General features: G+C 26.1%; 1 protein-coding gene and 3 non-coding genes across 5 annotated transcripts; 2 read left to right on the forward strand and 2 right to left on the reverse strand.

Annotated features, from left to right (window-relative positions):
* Positions 1 to 2,175: 2,175 nt before the first annotated feature.
* LOC149056391 (5S ribosomal RNA) lies at positions 2,176 to 2,294 on the reverse strand. The gene has a single exon (XR_016191813.1). It is a non-coding gene; the product is annotated as a 5S ribosomal RNA (ribosomal RNA).
* Positions 2,295 to 2,983: 689 nt separating this feature from the next.
* Positions 2,984 to 3,102, reverse strand: LOC149056392 (5S ribosomal RNA). The gene has a single exon (XR_016191819.1). It is a non-coding gene; the product is annotated as a 5S ribosomal RNA (ribosomal RNA).
* A 1,264-nt stretch (positions 3,103 to 4,366) lies between these two features.
* LOC149056393 (5S ribosomal RNA) lies at positions 4,367 to 4,485 on the forward strand. The gene has a single exon (XR_016191814.1). It is a non-coding gene; the product is annotated as a 5S ribosomal RNA (ribosomal RNA).
* Positions 4,486 to 12,705: 8,220 nt separating this feature from the next.
* Positions 12,706 to 20,202, forward strand: lili (LMBR1-like protein lilipod). 2 transcript variants are annotated; one of them, XM_089226783.1, is made up of 13 exons: positions 12,706 to 13,158; positions 13,240 to 13,364; positions 13,465 to 13,604; positions 13,676 to 13,779; positions 13,839 to 13,965; positions 14,053 to 14,121; positions 14,198 to 14,327; positions 14,632 to 14,807; positions 14,902 to 15,056; positions 15,201 to 15,432; positions 15,504 to 15,660; positions 16,558 to 16,661; positions 18,434 to 20,202. In XM_089226783.1, the coding sequence occupies exons 1-13, from the start codon at positions 13,093 to 13,095 to the stop codon at positions 18,457 to 18,459; spliced, it is 1,611 nt and encodes a 536-aa protein (XP_089082909.1). In that variant the 5' UTR covers positions 12,706 to 13,092; the 3' UTR covers positions 18,460 to 20,202. The 2 variants fall into 2 exon arrangements, with proteins under 2 accessions (XP_089082909.1, XP_015373165.2); XM_015517679.2 differs by having other exon boundaries at positions 16,558 to 20,202.
* The last annotated feature ends 1,821 nt before the right edge of the window (positions 20,203 to 22,023 follow it).

Here is a 22,023-nt window from a genome sequence, read left to right on the forward strand (position 1 = left end):
GAATCTAGTTGATTATATTTGTAGTCAACACTTTATAAGGTTCAGATGTTCTTCCCAGTGGCGTGGAGATGGGGGTAATCGAGAGGCGGCCGCCTCTCAGTTTTTTTTGGTGGGTGATGGGTGACACTGGTTGGATGGGAAATAATTTGAATTCATAATAACGAATTTTGGAAAATAACACATAAAATTATATATTAATATTGTCTAATATTGATATAAACAAAAGCTAGTATCCAGTAGGCAGTGGTTACTAACCATTAGTTGGTAATAATACCTGCCTAATAAGTAAAATTGTCTGTGAAAAGCAATCACCCCCCCCCCCTCCCAACTCTAATTCCAATTGAGAGACAAAATTATGGTTGATGGGTGGGTGGTTATCGCAAAATATACTTGCCTCTGAAAATATTCGAGTTCGCCATGCCACTGGTTCTTCCCAAAATGGTATTGTATTTATTAGGTAATTTAAATTGTACTTATACCTTTTAGTACCTATCATACTTAATTTATAATATTATTAATACCTATTGCATTTTATAATTATTAGTCTATTGACTATAATGTAAAGAAGCTACATATTAGAATAGGTACCTAGGTACTAACTATTTTATGATAGTATTAAATTGTATTATATTATTTACATTTTTAATGTTTATTAATGTTTTAAGATGATAAGTATAATATCTTATTATGTACCTACGTAGGTATAAATATATAAATATCAAGAATGAAGATATTATTTACATAGGAAAAATTCATATGGGGCAATTATTTTCCCAAACAAGATTTAGCACTAATTAGTATTAAGTAACATTTAATATCTTATCTTGAAACCTTTTAAAAATGTTAAAATAATAGGGATTATACTAGAAACTACGTTTGAAGTTTAAGCCATATATTTTTTATTTAAACATGATTAAAAACATTGTAATTAAACATAAATAATTTCCAAAATAAACTATTTATAGTTATGTATACATTTTTATATTATTATTTTTAAATTTAACTTCACTTCCTGAATAGCATCACACGTCTTTATTTTCAATATTGGTATTTTATAGTTAGTACTTACACAATACACAGTATTTATGAAGTCATTATTTATTGCAAAAATCCAAAAAGCTTAAACTTTTTAAATTTTATAATGTATATCAAGTAACTTAAAACTATTTTGTTGTTTTAATCAATAAATTTTGTTAATTTTTAGCCTATCATACAATTTTAAAAGAAAAACAGTATTGTTGTTTTAGAATCTTATAACTTGCAGTGTTTTCTGCTGTATTTTGTGGTACTTATTTTAGTAACTTTTGATCTTGAAACTATACAAACATAAACCTTAATTATACATTTTTTACAATATTACAACTCAAAATACCGTTAAATAGGTACTTATCTACTCTGATTTTGTGATATAACTAACAGCTCAGTTAAATAAAAATACAAAAAGATTTTTGACTATTTAGTGTAGTAAAAGTATAATTTATTAGTTACGTATAAACGTTTAAAGTTTTGATAAGTAGTTGTCAGTTGATCTAAATTGTTGGGGTATTTTTCTTCAGAATTTAAAATTAAACAAGTGGCAACCAATCTGCAGCCCTTTAATCAGTAGGTGTATTGTATATAGAAGCTTCTATGGCCCAGGCCAGACACCAGAGGGTTCATTGTAATGGATCATGGATGTGTTAAATTTTAATTCAATGATATAAAATCATTGTGTGCCAAAAAAGGTTCTAATCGAAGACGGACTATCACCCTATAATCTATATTACTAATATAACTATACCTACCAAGAATATTTAAAGATATTACATATAACTATATAAGTATTGTGACTACAGTTGTATTAATATACATATTTATTTTAATAAAAGACAATTAGTAATATACAGTGGGCTTAAAATAAATATTTGATAAAATAATTGTAGTTGAAAATATCACTGTTAGGAAGTGATACAATAAATTAGTAAACAATCCAGAAAGGCAAAAAATAAAAAATAAATTGGAAAAACAAGATTTTTTCAACAAGTTTTCTACAAAATAAATTTAGTAGATTTTATAGTGGGTACTTCAAAAATGAATTTTTTAAGGAATAACAAATTGAATTAAAAAATAATGGGAAAAAGTTCTAAAAGTAAAAAATGAATAATTGTTTATTAGTAGAAAAAAACAGCAAAAAAAAGCCAACGGCACATAGTGTTCCCAAGCGGTCACCCATCCAAGTACTAACTACGCCCGACGTTGCTTAACTTCAGTGATCGGACGAGAACTGGTGTATTCAACGTGGTATGGTCGTTGGCGTAAGACAAGTAGAATATAAAAATATTTAAACTGATTTGATATAAAAAGTATCGTTCACATTTTTCTATATTGCCGATTTGCATGAAGTCCAATTTGTAATTGCATTTTAGCTTATAGTTATTAATGCATACTGAATTACTCATTATAAAACTGTAATGAATAATGAGATATTTGACGGTACCTAACATAGCCACATAGAAATAGGCCATCTATAATTTGTATTTCGTCTTTATGATGTTAGGATATCATATATCATTATTCATTATAAATTAATATATTATAATAATATATATAAATAAAATTAATTTAATATTTTTTAAATGTTAAATATTTATACTATACGGGTTAAAATCATTTTTGTCGAAAAAAATTATTTTAATAAAAGACAATTAGTAATATACAGCGGGCTTAAAATAAATATTTGATAAAATAATTGTAGTTGAAAATATCACTGTTAGTATAAGTGATATAATAAATTAGTAAACAATCCAGAGAGGCAAAAAAATAAATTGGTAAAACAAGATTTTTTCAACAAGTTTTCTACAAAATAAATTTAGTAGATTTTATAGTAGGTACTTCAAAAATTAATTTTTCAAGGAATAACAATTTGAATTAAAAAATAATGGGAAAAAGTTCTAAAAGTAAAAAATTAATAATTGTTTATTAGTAGAAAAAAACAGCAAAAAAAAGCCAACGGCACGTAGTGTTCCCAAGCGGTCACCCATCCAAGTACTAACTACGCCCGACGTTGCTTAACTACAGTGATCGGACGAGAATTGGTGTATTCAACGTGGTATGGTCGTTGGCGAAAGCCAAGTTGAATATAAAAATATTTAAACTGATTAGATATAAAAAGAATATCGTTCACATTTTTCTATATTGCTGATTTGCATGAAGTCCAATTTGTAATTGCATTTTAGCTTATTTATAGTTATTAATGCATACTGAATTACTCATTATAAAACTGTAATGAATAATGAGATATTTGGACGGTACTTAACATTAGGGCATAGCCACATAGACATAGGTAGGCGATAGCCGATAGGCCATCTATATATATTTTGTATTTCGTTAGGATAATAGGATATCATATATCATTAATATCATTATAAGTTATAGCTAGGTACCTATTTGAATAATGAGTTATGCTATTATGCCTAATGTAAAAAAATATACTAAATTTTAATAAAAGCTTTTATCCTAGGATAAAAATCTTCCTGAAGGATTTGTGGGTGTATATAGAATTCAATATAAAGAGAATTTTGTTTGTGTCTTGATCGAGATTTGAGTTAACTTGAAAACTTTATTGTTTTTAATGTCTTACATGGTTTAATAGTTCAGTATTTATATTACAACTTTTTTAAAAAAGTTATCTTTCTTTTGTTTCATTTTTTATATCAAATAGCTTTAAAATTTAATACAATGCTTCCTGGCTGCCTCACACATTGTTACAATACCTTTCAGTTTAAAAACATTAAAAATACATACGATGAGTAGAATGATTTTTTTTACAAGTACCTATTCCAAATTTGGATGAAATTATAAAAACAAAGAACAACAATTTTAGTTGTATTGCTGCAATTTAAAAACATAAATATAAATATATGTGGATATTATAGGCAGGTACTTGACATTTCTATAGAAATATATATAATCTATTAACCTATATAACCTATTAACCTATATATATATATATATATATGTGGTAGAAAAATAATTTAATACACAATATGAAAATATTTGTTGTGTTTTATATTATTATAATCTATTAATTTATAATGATATTAATGATATATGATATCCTATTATCCTAACGAAATACAAAATATATATAGATGGCCTATCGGCTATCGTCTACCTATGTCTATGTGGCTATGCCCTAATGTTAAGTACCGTCAAATATCTCATTATTCATTACAGTTTTATAATGAGTAATTCAGTATGCATTAATAACTATAAGCTAAAATGCAATTACAAATTGGACTTCATGCAAATCGGCAATATAGAAAAATGTGAACGATACTTTTTATATCAAATCAGTTTAAATATTTTTATATTCTACTTGTCTTTCGCCAACGACCATACCACGTTGAATACACCAGTTCTCGTCCGATCACTGAAGTTAAGCAACGTCGGGCGTAGTTAGTACTTGGATGGGTGACCGCTTGGGAACACTATGTGCCGTTGGCTTTTTTTTGCTGTTTTTTTCTACTAATAAACAATTATTCATTTTTTACTTTTAGAACTTTTTCCCATTATTTTTTAATTCAATTTGTTATTCCTTAAAAAATTCATTTTTGAAGTACCCACTATAAAATCTACTAAATTTATTTTGTAGAAAACTTGTTGAAAAAATCTTGTTTTTCCAATTTATTTTTTATTTTTTGCCTTTCTGGATTGTTTACTAATTTATTGTATCACTTCCTAACAGTGATATTTTCAACTACAATTATTTTATCAAATATTTATTTTAAGCCCACTGTATATTACTAATTGTCTTTTATTAAAATAAATATGTATATTAATACAACTGTAGTCACAATACTTATATAGTTATATGTAATATCTTTAAATATTCTTGGTAGGTATAGTTATATTAGTAATATAGATTATAGGGTGATAGTCCGTCTTCGATTAGAACCTTTTTTGGCACACAATGATTTTATATCATTGAATTAAAATTTAACACATCCATGATCCATTACAATGAACCCTCTGGTGTCTGGCCTGGGCCATAGAAGCTTCTATATACAATACACCTACTGATTAAAGGGCTGCAGATTGGTTGCCACTTGTTTAATTTTAAATTCTGAAGAAAAATACCCCAACAATTTAGATCAACTGACAACTACTTATCAAAACTTTAAACGTTTATACGTAACTAATAAATTATACTTTTACTACACTAAATAGTCAAAAATCTTTTTGTATTTTTATTTAACTGAGCTGTTAGTTATATCACAAAATCAGAGTAGATAAGTACCTATTTAACGGTATTTTGAGTTGTAATATTGTAAAAAATGTATAATTAAGGTTTATGTTTGTATAGTTTCAAGATCAAAAGTTACTAAAATAAGTACCACAAAATACAGCAGAAAACACTGCAAGTTATAAGATTCTAAAACAACAATACTGTTTTTCTTTTAAAATTGTATGATAGGCTAAAAATTAACAAAATTTATTGATTAAAACAACAAAATAGTTTTAAGTTACTTGATATACATTATAAAATTTAAAAAGTTTAAGCTTTTTGGATTTTTGCAATAAATAATGACTTCATAAATACTGTGTATTGTGTAAGTACTAACTATAAAATACCAATATTGAAAATAAAGACGTGTGATGCTATTCAGGAAGTGAAGTTTTAGAAAAAAAGAAAAATTTTTATGAATTTCAATCTAAGATAATTTGAACGTTGCCGTAATTTTTAAGTATTTAGTCGAAATTTGAGCTTTAAATGCTTATAAAAAAAATCGTGTCTGTGTATTTTTAATATTTTTTAACTGCTATCGCTGTAACAATCTGTTTGGAGCCTGGTCATGGTCATTTGCTTTAAAGTTACATCAAAAACCAAAATCGATCTTATCGAAAATTGATTGTGCGTAAAAATTCCAGTTTTTCCCTTAATGGTTAGTTTGTTTATCCCAATTATTAAAACAAATTTGGGGAATTTTTGACTTTTCTACCCCCCCCCCCCCCCCAAAAAAAAAAAAAAGTACCAACTAGATTCACTTTCTGATCGAACGAAGTACTGATGTCGAAATTCGAAGCTCTTTTAAAGCCCCAAAACGTGATAACAAACACACAAAAAAAAATCATACATTATTGTAAAATTAATACATTCCTTGCTCCACTCAGAATCTAATAACGATTATATAGTATATCTAATATCTATATGAAAAAAGAGTTGAAATTTGTTTATGCTATTGCCTATTACTAAAATATGGATTATATTACATAAAAATGTAATACGATCAAATGACAAATTAATACATATCTATAAAATAACTAATATTATATCAATGCAATTGCAAATATTGCAACATTATATAGTTATTAGGTATTCGTTATATCTGTTTGATATATGGTGTTACATTATAGGTATTAGGTATACAATATCTGGATTATAATTTTTAATATAATTTATTATTTTCAATAGGTACTTATGTAAAATAGAAAAATTAATTATTATTATTCAACAGTAACAGCGAACTACCTACAAATCATGTTTAATATTTAAAAGTAACTTTTTTAAAACAGAACTCAATACAGTGTGTAATATATGATTTCATAAAAATGAATTATTATGTCTAAATCCCCCTTTATAGTTAAATGTATTCTTGTAAGTGCGGCTGTTAGACACTATAATATTTTATGTACATTCATATTTTACTTTAATTAAATCTCATAACAGCTGAACATTTTTGTTTTTAGGAAAACTAAAACTTATATAACAAATAAACACAATATCATAATAAATTAAATTATTATGATATTATTAATATAAAAACAATATTTTCTGGATTTATCATTGATATATTTATTTATTTTTATCTCGTACAACTTTACATCATCTTCATTGTTATATTTAATCATTTACAATATTATTAAACAATCGATTGATTCTACGAGATTGAGCCATTAATATAGATATAAGACATATAGTAATATATGGAATTATAATTAAAACTAGGTACAATAACGATAAATATAATATCTTCAGTAGTTTTTTTCAACATCATCAAATGGTTAGTGTCTTTACTAAAGACGTAGGTCAAATAGCAGTTATTTTTGTCAAGTTGCACTCAGGATTTTAAAATGTTATAATGTTTGATTTTCACACCTGTACACCACCCGCGGTGTATACAACACTTGAATGCCATTTAACAACTCGGCACTCGCATATATACATATTTTTTATTATTTTCATAGACAATTAAATTAAATCATGACCAAATTCATCTGAAACGGTTTGTAAATTAGTTGGCAATATGATGATCACACAGATCATTAAAGAGATAGAAGAATAAATAAGTGTGCTAATGTTGTGATATAAAATAATATGCCGTTTAGCTCCAGAGCGATTCAAAATAAAATTCCGAATCCTATATTTTTCAAATGAGCTAAGATAATTGGTGGTGGAAATTAAAAATTTGGCTAAATCGCATGCATGCAGATCCTGTAAATTTATGCGCAGTAATAGTGATCATTAATGTGTGTAAAAGAAACGGCGGAGCGCTCTTGCACGTGCACGTTTATATATCAACGTCTCGGCGTCGAGTAAGACGTAAGTGAACAGTAAACAATTTATGTTAATTTATATTACGTACTTTTTGCCTTTCCTACTATTTTTTTTTTTAAATTCATCTAGGAACTTTGAGAAAAAATTATTATCAATTTTTAGGGACTTGTTTAACATAGAATGAGTTATGAGTGGATTATGATGAGAGGTTCTTGTTACATCGGCGTAGGATCTGTGATGTAAGTTTAATAGCAGATTGGCAGTTGTAGGTGAGCTGTTTTGTGATGCTGTGCATTGAGAGGAGGCTGCTTTTGTTGGTGTTTTTGGTTGAGGTTAGTCGAACTGGATGACTTACTCCAGGACCAGGTTAGTCGATGGGACCAATAATAATATTATGATAATACTTCAGAAAATTAATCTAAATTTATAATAATGTCCACTTGAGATCGAACAGTCTATACATCAAGATTTTTTATTTAAATTCCGAATAATCGACGTTTGAACATTTATTAGTTTTAAAATATTCAAACTATATATTTATAAAGTTGGAGGGTGAAATTGAAAAAAGTGTACTGATCGATTTCAAGTATAGTCGTAATGACAAATTCAAATCAGTTTTCAAAAGTATTATCATACATTTAGTCGATAAGTGTGTTGGACAAAATATTAGCATGTTTTGACTAAAATAACTGAATGTTACTATGGTTCTATTCGAAGTAAATTTATGCTCGCCGGCATGCAGTATTAAAAAAAATTAAGGTATGAATAGGTATTTAATATACATTCATACTATTAAATAATATTAAAAAGTAGGCAAAAAAATGTATAGGTTGTTAAATTGTATACTGAATTTTAGTTTATTGTGCTCAGTGCTGTATACATGTATAATATTAAAATACATGTTTTAGAAGTTGGGAATTCAGCACACTCGCAGAATGAGGTTTCATATAACTTGTTTGATTTTAAGGGCCATTTTTTTTTTAAATTTAAAATTAATATAAAATAATATAATTAATAAACTGTATGCCCACTGTATTCGTCGGGCAATCCGTCCAAATCCGTAATTATGTCAGCCATTTTTCTGACATTTTTCGTCCCCACCTATGTTTTCGGCCTTTAGGGAAGGTTTATCACACGTATTTCATGTACCGTGTCGACGTCGGATTTTCAGACTTGGCCAAGCACACCTGTCATCCTCTATCGGAATCGAAGCGTCAGTTGGGCATTTTGAGCCATTTTAACCACTTTCGTCTAAAGAAATATTTTTGAAGACAAGTCTAAGTAAAAAATAATACGATGGATATACAGTTATTTAAAATAATCCTACATAGATTTACACGAATAAAATTTTTGCTTTATTATTGAATTGATTTTTATTTGATAGGTACCTTCTATATCTATATTCTATGAGTACTTTGGTGTTATATTATTATTAATTTATGTGGCTTGTGAAAATTGTATCTATATTGTACAATATATAGATAATAATAGGTATAATTTCAGTTTTTTTGTAACCTGCAGTGCACAAATCTTACAAAGAGATTGGTATTATCAAGCTTTTAAACTAAGAAACAAAATATCTTATCAACATATTAAAGTAAATCAAAAAGATAAAAATTATATATTTTATAATACCCAAAGCTCTTCGTGGATTTTGATTTCTACAAATTGCTTGATAAGTTTACTCTCGACAATGGTGCAATCAGATTTTGTCAGTCGGGGACTTTCTAGGAAATTCGAAGTTGTAAGCTTATGGCTGCGACCGAGTTGATTCCCGGGTACCTGTTTACCTGCACCCATACCGTTGAGTTGATTCCTGGATGATTAGAGGTACGTACGAGTTGATTCTCGGGTCATCAAGAAGTATGTATGAGTTGATTCCCGGGTCATCAAATATTTTTTTCAATGTTTTTGTAAAATATTGAGCCTAATATTAGCATAACCCAAGAAACACCACGAGGAGAGTGGCTAATAAGTTTCTCGGAAATATTGTTTTTTTTTAGTTTTTTCATAATTTTAAAACCATTCAATTTTTATTTATTAATTATTTATTGTATTACATTATATTATTTTTATTATTTATTAAAAAACATTATTAAAAACATTTAGTGATTAGCTAAAAAAAATACAAACAATTAAGTAATTTAGTAAAAAAATTATAAAAAAAATTAATAATTTGGTAAAAATGTCTATTTCGTTGTTTTTATAAATTGGTATTTGCAGGTAGTGACATTATACAACAATAGGGAATCAACTCATACTTACCTAATAATGACCCGAGAATTAACTAATTTACTAATACATAAAATAGATCTCGGGAATCAACTCACCTATCGTGAAGCTTATATACCTACCCTTTTGAAGTCCGTGAGTTATGCGTATTCCCACCCTTTGGGTTTTTTTTTAAATTAAATTACTTTATTAAAAATATAATAAAAATAAGTACGATATAGGTGATTTATAATTCCACCAAAGAACACAAAAAAAAACTCACTTACAAAAAAAATCAAAAACTTTGTTTTTTGATATTTTTTATTTAATAACATTAAAATAATAACAAAAATGTTGACCTTAATTTAACACATTTTAAAATAAAAATATAGAAAAATCGTTTATAATCTAAACCGCAATCGTTCTGATATTTCATATTTCATATTTTCGTCTACCTATTAGTTATTTCTAAAATATCTAGGAAAACCAATGTTAAACATAAAAAATAACAATTTACGATTGTCTCAAAAATGAAATTACACTTTTTTTGAGAAAATAAAAAAATATTGAACATGTATCTAAGATTTTGAAAATACCTATAGTATAGGATTCCTCACACATTGTTCTACCTTTATTTAAAAAAAAAAAATATCTAATTCTGGAAAGTTAAATTGAATTTTTACAAGCATAATATATTTTAACTTCAAATTTTTACATCATTGAATTTACTCTTGATTTCTCATGACACGATTTTTCTATTTTGTTGTATTTCAAAAAGAATAACTGTATATATTATTACTTAAAATTCACACCAAATGATTATTTCATCATTTCCTATCCTGAGATAAAATTTTCAGAATATTTAGACTCGTTTTATCCTATTTACGACATTCCCAGTTTCAAATTTTTTCTGTAAATATAATTTTTATTCGCTGAGTCAAAAAGCTTGAAAATTAAATACAATATTCCTGATATATTTTTACAAAAATTTTGAATATTTCAATTATTATTATTTAATGAAATTTCCATCTAAACTGAACAAAGTTAATTTGCTCAAATTAAATAGTTTTAATACCTAACAAGACTATCTTATAATTGGTATTTACTCAATATTGTTTGTTCAAATAAATTTGAAGATAATATATTATAGTAAGACATGAGTTATAAGTAAAAACATACTAATGTATAATTTGAATATTATTACTGTGTAATATGCTCTAGTAGTCTGTACTCTGTATAGTAGGTACCTATAAGTACTAATACACTTATATACAGTAATATTACAGGTAGGTCATAGCCCGTAGGTACTTGACTACATTATGCACAATACTACAATGGCGTATAATGAACCTACGTTATATTTAATATTACAGTAGTAAATTATAAATCATAGTTGCATATTATGAAAGATTAGAGTGTGCACTGTGCAGTGTGTACATAAATATCATAAGTTAATAACTATTAATAATTGTGATTATTACAATGGACGGAAGCCAGGACATGTGCCTATTATACTTTTCGTCTTAAAAGGTGGGCACGTACTTAAAAAAAAATTAAGAACCACTGATCTAACCATCATGAATAATTATTTCCGCGAAAAATTTTTCCAAGCATTTAGGGACTTTGTAAACGTTTTAAAGTTCATCATTTACAAATGAAAACTACCTTTTTTACTGTAAATTATTAATTAAAATAAATAGATTATTTTGTTGAACAATTATAATACACACTACACAGTAAGAATATGAAATACCTATTAATCTAAATTCCACTAATTCAAGCAATTAGTTTTTCAGTTATTTAAATTTGTGTAGGCCGTAAATACCTACACTATAAGGATAATAAGTCCGTGATAAAATTATGATCTACGTGACAAATTACAGTAAAAAGGACAATTTTAATTTTAAAAAAAAGAAGTTTGTATCGCTACAGGCCACAGGCGTACAAACTACAAGACCTTTAAATTTTAATGGTATACCTAAGTACCTATACTGGCTATACTTATATATTCTTAACAATAGAATTTGAATAGATGCATTATTAAAGGATAAAAGGGGAATGAACGCATGTTTAGTATTTACTACTTAACTGTAGACTGTAATCTTTATACTTACCTTTATTATTATAATGATATAACTTATAAGTTATATACATATAGTACCGTTTCAGAACATTTTAACTTTCAATCAATTATTTTAAAAATCGACATTTAACGATTTCTAAACAAACTTTCCAGATATATCACAGTTCTCGAATATATAAGAATATAATATCGTGACCCAACTTTGGGTCACGAATTATTTTTAATGCGCTGCCAAAAAATTAATTCAAGAAAATATTATTAACTAAGTAATACGAGTAAAAATAAAAATATAAACAAATTAATTAAGATTAATAGTTTCTTTTAGTTTCGGTAATAATAGAAAAAAATAATTGGCGTAGGTGGGTGGAAAGACAACCATTGAATATTATTTTCAAATAGGTCGCATGAAAAATTTGGTACATATTTTGGATCGGCAACACATGTAGGTCGAGAACCGCTGGTCTACAGGAACAAGATATCCGATAATCGATAAAATGCAAATACGCATTCAGCAATCTTAGATAAAGGTAAATATTAAAATATTTAATGGTATTGTGCAAGCTTGGCTTCTACATGTAGACACCGACAACCGTTTCCAATTTTCAATCTTAAATACAATTACCGCGATATGTTTAGGCGTTCGTCATCAGTGATTATTGCCAATTATTATTACTCCTAAAAAGTGTTTTATTGGAAAATTTATAACAAAAAACAGAATGTGTAACAACGGCACATGGCTCCGATGGTGATAAAAAATTAATTTACGTATACGTGTCACGTCATCTAGCGGCCTAAACACATTGCCCTGGTATCAAGTTTCACCGTAGATATCTATTCTGTGTTTACTGTTTACTGTATGTGGTCGTTTACTCGCTCAGTCGTTTTAGTTGTACATCGTCATCTAACGTACCGTGCCGTGTGTCGTGGAAATTATTTGGTCTGCCGATGTTAAGTTTTTCTAACGATCTGTTTGATTTTCTTCCGTTGACTGTAACTAGTAAATAACTGAATAATTTTCGACGTGTCACCACCAACGTTGTTCTGAATAATATTCATTATTATTTTTGACCGATTTTGTATCATTCTTCTTGTAACTAAATGTATATGTGCCTACCTTATAGGTACTATATAGTGAAAATATTCATCACGTATTCATAACCCACGTCAACAACGAATCAAGATTAGATTAGTGAGCATGAACCACATACAGTTCATTGACGGTATTGTGCAAATATTATTCGCAACTTAATTTTTGCAAAGTATGGATGATGTAGATGAGCCAGACGAACGAGAAGAACTGTTCTATAATAATGTTAGAGAGAAAATAGTGAGTAACTCCCCAATTTTTAAGCTTAAAAAGAAAATTCATGAAAAAAAAAACTAGTTTTAATTTATTTTTTGATTTCAGATTTTTCTCTTACTGTTTGTTTTGTTGCTAGCTCTCAGTTACGCCATTATTAATCATTATAGAAAACGGGACAACATTGTCGTTTCTGTTCAAGATGAAGATGATATTACAGTATATAAATATAGGTGAGTATTCTGGATAATATAACTTGCTAAAACGCTTTATACAAAAGTGATGAATATATGAATGTAATATATCTACCAATTTTATGTTTTTAATTTTCAGTTTGCTTCTTTGTACTATCGCACTGGCAGTTGCTGTTGGTGCAGCCCTATTGTTACCTATTTCGATAGCTAGTAATGAAGTATTGTCCTTATATCCTTCCAGTTATTATGTCCAATGGTTAAATCACTCACTTATACATGGTAAATAATTAAAAATTACTTTATATTAATAAATTTTCATTAATGGAATTTTGTATTCATTTTTAAATTAGGTCTGTGGAGTTTGGTATTTTTGTTTTCAAATTTATCTTTATTTGTGTTCTTACCATTTGCATTTCTATTCAATGAATCTGAAGGATTTCCTGGTCATCGAAAGGTTAATACTTTTTTTAAATGTTTAAAACTATAAGATTCTAATAAAATATTTTTCTCTAGGGTTTAAAAGCCAGAGTATATGAAACATGTACAGTACTTTTGTTACTTTCAATATTTGTTCTTGTATTGACATATTTGCTGTACACAATTTTTTATACAGAGCAATCTCTTTTTTACATGCTAATCAGTGAGTTCATGTATAATTTTACAATAGATGTTTCATATTTATTATTTTTTTATGGTTTTATTATTATTTTATGACTTTATCTTACAGATTTATGGAACAACTATTTACCATTCTTATATTCTTGTATTTCATTCATTGGTGTACTTATGCTATTAAGTAATTATAATTTTTATTCTTAGATTTCTTTTATTTATTCATTTTTTTAAATATTATTATCATTATTATGATTAAGTATGTACTCCAGTTGGATTTGCTACCTTGTTTACCATTCTAAGTCGGTTTATGATAAAACCTCAACTACAAAAAACTACAGATGAAGAAATCAGCATTTTAAGGCTTGAAGTAGATTGTCTTGCTAGAAGGTACTTTACCTGTTTATAATTATACTTTGTCCACCTAGAAAACATGTCATGACCTGAAAAAATTTGGTTTTTCGGCGTATCTCTGTGGAACACCCAGCCATAGTGGAACTAGTCACAATGGCAGGGTGTTGGAGGATGCACAGAAATACAGAATCTATGTGTTCTTTCATTGGGCAGAGTATAAAAAATGATTTGTTTTTTTTTTTTTGCAAAACTCAGTTAATTGATTTGTGTTATGTTAAGAAAATTTCATAAAAAAATCAAATATAATATGTCTTAGTAAAAAAAAGTAAACATTGTTTAGATTGAACCAAGTAACTATAAATGGTTTAACATACATATCACCAGAACCTATGTTGGAAGGAAAAAAACAAAATATAACTCATAACGAGAAGGAGTTATGGACATTACAAAATGGAAAGTTAAAACGTGGGCTAACTGATAGATTATCAATTCATCAAGAAAGACTTGATGTACTTGGTAAGTTTAATTAATATTCACAATTTTTTTCACAAATCACAGTATTAAATGAGCATATAATATTAAATATATATATTGTTATTATATATTATAGAAAAACAAAGAAAAATATCAGTATTCCGAAAGTTATTTTTATATCCAACATTCATGCTATTGCTGTTAGCACTTACTGTTGTTACGGTTTTATTAGTTGTCCAAAATTTAATTTTGATCCTTATTGGTATAAAAGCATTACCTCTTAATACTAGAGTGAGTAGATTACTTTATCAAATAATTATTAAAAATTCATCATAAATACCTTCATCCTATTAAATAAAAATAAATTCAATAGCTGAAGTAAATTTAAAAATAATTAATATTTTATTAATATAAAAATGTTTGTTTTTCTCTTAGCAATTTACTTTAGGTGTGAGTTCACTATCCAAATTAGGGCCATTTGGGGCTGGTTTGGAAATAGTCATTATTTTGTACATGCTTGTGGCCTCATGTGTTGGTTTATATTCATTACCTGTAGTATCTACATACCGTCCACATATTAAACAAACACCGTTAACACACATAGTAGGCAATTGTACTTTGTTGCTTATATTAAGCTCTGCATTACCATTATTATCTAGAATTCTAGGTAAGTATTTTTAATCTTAAAGATTATAAATACAATAACTGTTTTATTAATTATTATTTAATTTAATTTAGGAATTACAGACTTTGATTTATTAGCTGATTATGGAAGAATTGAATGGCTTGGAAATTTCACAATTGTTGCTTTGTATAATGTTGTGTTTGCTTCGGCCGCTACGCTTTGTTTATTTAACAAGTTTACTTCAGCTGTACGAAAAGAATTATTATCAAGGTAACATAATATTTAAATGATTAACATGATACACTGGGTGTTAACTATTGATCCTATTTCGTTTATTTTAATGAAGGATAATGTTGATAGTTTTTATGATATCATCATATTAAAACTTAAAAGAAAAGCTTGGTTAAGATAAGCACTTTTTTTAATTGTGTCATTAAATAAAATTACAATTAGTTTAAGCTTTTTATAATTTTCTTATAAACTACTTTTATACAAAATAAATGAAAAGTGTGTGTTAGATTTTGTATTTAACGCTCAATGTTGATGTGTTAACATTAGTCTTATGACTTGCGCCTATTAATGAAATGTAGGTTAACCTATGGGTGAAGTAAATAATAACTAATAAGTATAATAATTTATGAAATCAGGGTTGTATTTAGGGGGGAGCTACAGGGTACTGTTGGCCTGGGCGGCTGAGTAGGAGAGGGTGGTTAATTTTTTTACAACTGAAATTTGTATTATGATTAATGAGGCGTATTTTTTTTGTTGCCCCTTGGTGTCAAATTCCTAAATACAGCCCTGTATGAAATGTACATGATAATAATAATATGATTAACAATAGTAAGGAAATGTCATGTGATATTTATATTGCATACACCATGTATACTTGAGCTACTGAGTTGAACGATTGCACGCTCAACTTACGTTACTCTATTTCAAGACATTGAAGAACTTACCCATTCACTTTAGACCCATTTTTTTTTTAACACATTCTTTTTTTTTTTTGGGGTGGCAGGTCAAATTTGTAGCTAAATAGTTGTTAACTAACATACCGTAGAAATAACATAAGATTTCTATAAAATATAGTTTCCATGTTCAGCTTTCGATTCTAAAAATAATATTCTTATAATTATAAAAATATCATACAAAAATTAATTTTTTTTTCAGACTCAAAAGTTTTTGGAAATGGATAATGGGCCGTGACTACAGTATTACACATATTAATTCTAGTTTTACAGTAGACAATTCACCGACAATTGCTAAAAAAAACAGTTAAGTCTTTTTATTCTAATTTGAATTATTTTTCATTTATTTTTTCTCTTATATTTTTTAATTTTTTTGATATTTTTTTAAAAAAAATAATCTTTCTATAAATGTCAAATAAATTTACTACATTTTACTTTTGTGAATACTAATAAGTAATATATATCATCTAATTACAATTTATCTATATTAGATATAAATTAAAACTGACTGATGCAATTTAATAGAAGTTTATTGACAGACTGATGGTATGTTTAAAAATTTTGTTTCATAAACAAAAAATGAATTCCCTACAAAATGCTGAGTCAATGATATTTAGTGTGTTGTTAAATAACTAAATACATAGGGGAAAAAAGCAATATATTTGTATTTTAAATAATAAAATTGAAAAACATATTAATTTCATTAAATTAAATGCAATATAAAATAGCAGTTCTCTGCCATAACGTTACAACCCTATTTTGGTTCACAATAGTTTTGAATAGATGGCTGAAAAATTAGTTATAAATGAAAACACCACACAATCATTTGTAGTCTTTATTCTAGAAACATACAACATGACAAATTTTAGGTTCATAATAATACATTTTATTCTGTTGTTTCTAAAATCAGAGTGAATGTATTTTTTAAGTTATTAAAGATCATTTTAAAATGGGGAAAAAAATTAACAGTTTAAAAATGGTCTTAACTTACATAAAAATCATAATATCAATAAAAAGTAAAAACCTGAGGGATTCCCTTAATAATATGCTTGCCTTTAAATTTTATAGGAAGTAAATTTCTTCTAAGTTTAGAAATTGCAAAGTAAAATGTATGAGGATATATAAAGTAATATGAAATTTACCATGTTCTATATGTTTGTAAGATAGTTTTAGTTTTGATAATTAAAAAAATTTAATTAGGTTTACCGGATAGGTAGCCCTCTGCCAAACATTTTTTTTTCAAAAAGATTGCATGAAAAATTTGATAAAGATGGACTGTCAACACGTATGAGTTCAAAACTGCTAATATAACACACATTTTGTGACTTAGCCCCCCCCCCCCCACACACACACACACATACTTAACATTTTTGTTTGAAAACTATCACCTCTTTTTCACCTAAAATTTAGAATGACTAGAATCTAATCTACTAAATATTGAATGTACAAACAATCAAATCTAGAGTTTTAATTATTGATTTTTTTCAATTGTAAAAATACTTAGGGTCTTAGTGTAATGAAACAAATATATTAATAAATTAAATTATATATTAGTATAATATAATTTTATATTATATATTATTATATATTGTATATATTGATTTTAAAAGTTGTGAGTTATAAAAACCATTTTTGAACCTCATCAAAAAATGTTTAAGCACTGTTAAACTAAAAAAAAAATGTTTTAAAAAAGCAATTTAATTTGAAAAAAATTCTGAGAAATATATATAGACAATAAACATGATCCACCTAATTACACCGACATTTTATTTTAAATTATTCAATTTATGTTTTATATATTATAATTTATTAGTTAAATCTTGACTAATATTTTGACCTATCTAATTTTTATTAAATATTGCTTTTTTCCCTCATCATTTTTTTTTCATCGCCTTTTTCCTAGATTTCAACTAAGTAACTTAAAAACAGATTTATTATTTATGTTATATATGCATTTAAAAAAAATGAATGGTCCATTATTAAAAATTAAGCATTCCATGAATGGATAATAAACAATACATTTTTATAATTTAAAATGTGAGTAATGTGACCTGATTATCTTTTGTATTTTATTACAGAAATTTTATTTCTCCTCATTTTGTAACAAAAAAGTAATTTTAGATAAAATGGATAATCTGACAAATGTATGCTTTTATTAGGCTCAATCAATCAATTAGGAGATAAATAGTTTATTTTATTGTGGAGCACAATGTATTATGTCTGAACTAAATAATATGCTTGAATATTATTTTTGATGTATGATAAGTCCAAAAAGTTTAAAATCCTTTCCAAAGATAATAGTTCTATTTATTAAGTATTTTGGTTAGAATTGTCAATTGAGTACCTATTATTTTGTATTTATTTATTTTACTAGATCAAAAATAAATGTTTTAATAATAATAATTCAATATTGAATGTTATTAATTTTTAAATAAATTTGTGATACTTAGTACTAGAATTATGTATACTGATATATTTAATGACGAATTAAGAAAATATTAATTGTTAATTTTTTTTTTTCATGTTATAGTAGTTGATTTTGTTAAAGTTAAATTGGGAAATATTAGTTTATATCTCCCCACTTCCTTGATTTTTATGAACTTTATACCATTTTTTAATTGTAAATTATCCTTCTTCCTTACATGAAAGAACAGTATCAACAACATACCAAAGGGCTATAATTTTTTACTCAAAGTTTTCAAAAAGATTAGTTTCTGAATAAATTATTAATAAAATATACCCACACTACTAGTTATAAAATATCTTTTAAATATCTTACATGCTACAATTTATTAATAGTTAGATTTTTAAGAATTTTATGTTGGATAATCTTATCACATTTTCTTTCCAAGCGTTTAAAATTTAAAGTATAGGTTGCTATTTGATTCAATGAAATAAGGTAGAAAAATAATCATTAAAAATAACAAAATTAAAAAATAAAATAAATTATTATTTAAAGTATTTCTCAAAAGTATGGTCTTAAAATACTGCCCGGTTTAACTTTCATACAAAATACTGTATATTTGTGTTTCCAATGTTCCTATGCTCTTAATTTTTAAATCCTGTGAATTATTTCTGATTGGTAGAACTATATTTAAAACTTTTTGGACAATTTGCTGTTTATGTTATATTTTTATGCCATTTGTTTTGTTTTCATATTTTTTCCTTTTGTTTTTTTATTTATCTTATGTTTAATTGATAATAATTGTCAAAAAAAAATTTTTTTTAAACCTATTTTTTTTTTTTGTTTATTTATTTAAAATTATTTTTACCAAGATGATATTATATTATTATGTGTATTAGACCTTTAAGGCTTTAACTTATCCATTTAAGTTTGCTACATAATAATTCTTTGATTCTTAAGTAGTTTACTTAAGATCTAAATGATCTATAGTGTCAAAAAGGTTAAGAAACACTATTCTAAAATGATATAATTTAAACTTTATATTATTATTTATCCCCTATATTATAAATGTAATTTTCCAATACCAATAAGATAGATAATGTTTATCTAAATTCTTATGTATACAATTATAATTAATTTATATGCCAATGATTGCACTAATGAAAAAATAGAAATTGTATTAATTTTCATATCTTTAGATATTTATAGATGCAAATATTCTAAATTTAATAAAAAAAAAAATTAACATTCAAAATTTAAAATTATATATTAAGTTCTTAATAAAAAGGTACTTATAGTGTAACAAATATTAATTTTGTATTAGTATTTTTTTTATAGTTCTTTATAAGGTTTTAGTTTTACTGACAGACAGTGCTGCAACTACACCATTTTTGGCCCTTGTGTAAATAAAATGAATGCCACCCCCCCCCCCCCCCCGACAACCGCTTGAAAATTGAAAATTAACTTATTCACTATTGTAAAATTAATTTTTCTAAATTTTAAAATTTATAGAATTTTGAGTTATTACTCAATACTCATACAAAATAAGGTTAACATAATTTAAAAATGTAGGTAATTTATTTACAAAAAAATAAATATACCTAATAATTTGTAGCCTTTTTGATTCATTTTAAATATAAATAATTATCAAAAGACAAATAAATTGAAGCACTATTAACAGTCAATTAGAAACTCAAAAATAAATACTGTACTCACTTTAAAAAATTCATTTTTCTTGCCTTTTTGTTTGCAAAATTGTCAATTATATTTTCTATGTTAATATCATTTGTTTGTTGTTTTTTAATATTAAGCAAAGTAAGCAAAGCTATACTTGAAAGGCCGATTGAGTTCCGTAAGTAATTTTTTATAAGTTTAAGCTTTGAAAAAGATCGCTGAAGCAGATGTTACTGGTATATAGGCCTGTGCCGATATATCGATTAATCGTTTTTTATGCTCGATAGTATCGATTAATCGATATAAATAATAAATAAATATATATACCATTATATATATATTAATATACCAGTGGTATAGTCAAAAAAATTATAATACCAATAAATACATCGGTAAATATTGATGTCAAATCTTCCTTGACAATAGTATCAGCTAAATCATGAATTGACATATTTATTAAATGATTGGTTTGATATTTGGAAGATAAATAGCCTTGATTATAATAAGTTGTTGAGTGATGTCAGAACTGATATTTTCTTTATATTTGGTAATAAAATCATATGATGACTGAACAATCAATTTGTCAGCCATTGACGTTAATATTTTAGGCATTAATATATCAAAATCATCACACACAGTTTTCATTCCTTTAAATCTAACTCTTAACTGTAATAATACCGTATCTACAACTGGGAAAAAGATAGTAACTCTAAAATTATCATATTATTACAAAATAATTTTATTTATTTCTATATATTTTTAAATTTTTATCATTGGGCCCTCCATAATATGTTGGGGCCCTGGGCCGGTGTGTTTGACACACGCAACACATCCGGTTATTGCGGCACTGCTTACAGATACTACTGTGTTACCTAAAAAGTCATTTTCTTAGAGTAATACCAACCACTAATGGCTAAATAAAATATTTCCTGTAAAAAAACTGCCATAAAATGTCTTGATCAATCTTTAACTATTAAAACATACTAACATATTGTAAACCTCATATTTCTGTTACCCATAAAAATAACAATGGTAATGTGCTTGTGCTATTTAACATTTTTTTTCTTTTGTGGACTGAACAAATTTATACCAACCACTAACCAGATCTGTAAGAAGCTCTCTTAGTTTAATTACCTCTAAAGCAATATTTTATCATAAAAAAGTCCAGAAAATATTATTATGCATATCTAATTAAATATTATACCCAATAATAAATAATAAATATATTTAATTACAGTTACTATAATCATTATCAAATACATATTTGTTTAAATAAATTTTTATGAACTATAATTTTATAATAAAAATTATAATAGATAACATTAAATGTATGATATTTAAAATATATATTTTTATACAATTTTTTACATAGTATAATTGTATTAATACATTTTCATTATTACTAAATACTCTGGGGAGATAATATTTTGCTCCAATTTCTGTTCATGAAATTTGTACCACTGCAATATAAACATTTAAATGTATACCTATTGAATCTACATTATTGGATTTTCTGATCATTTATTGGACCCTCATCAGTTATGGTCTTATAGGCATTTAGGTATAAGATATGAAAAATAACATGGACAT

Source organism: Diuraphis noxia, unplaced genomic scaffold (assembly GCF_037042655.1).
Source record: "Diuraphis noxia isolate RWA-SAM2 unplaced genomic scaffold, SU_Dnox_SAM2 contig0004, whole genome shotgun sequence".
In the NCBI taxonomy this organism is placed as follows: Eukaryota; Metazoa; Arthropoda; class Insecta; order Hemiptera; family Aphididae; genus Diuraphis; species Diuraphis noxia.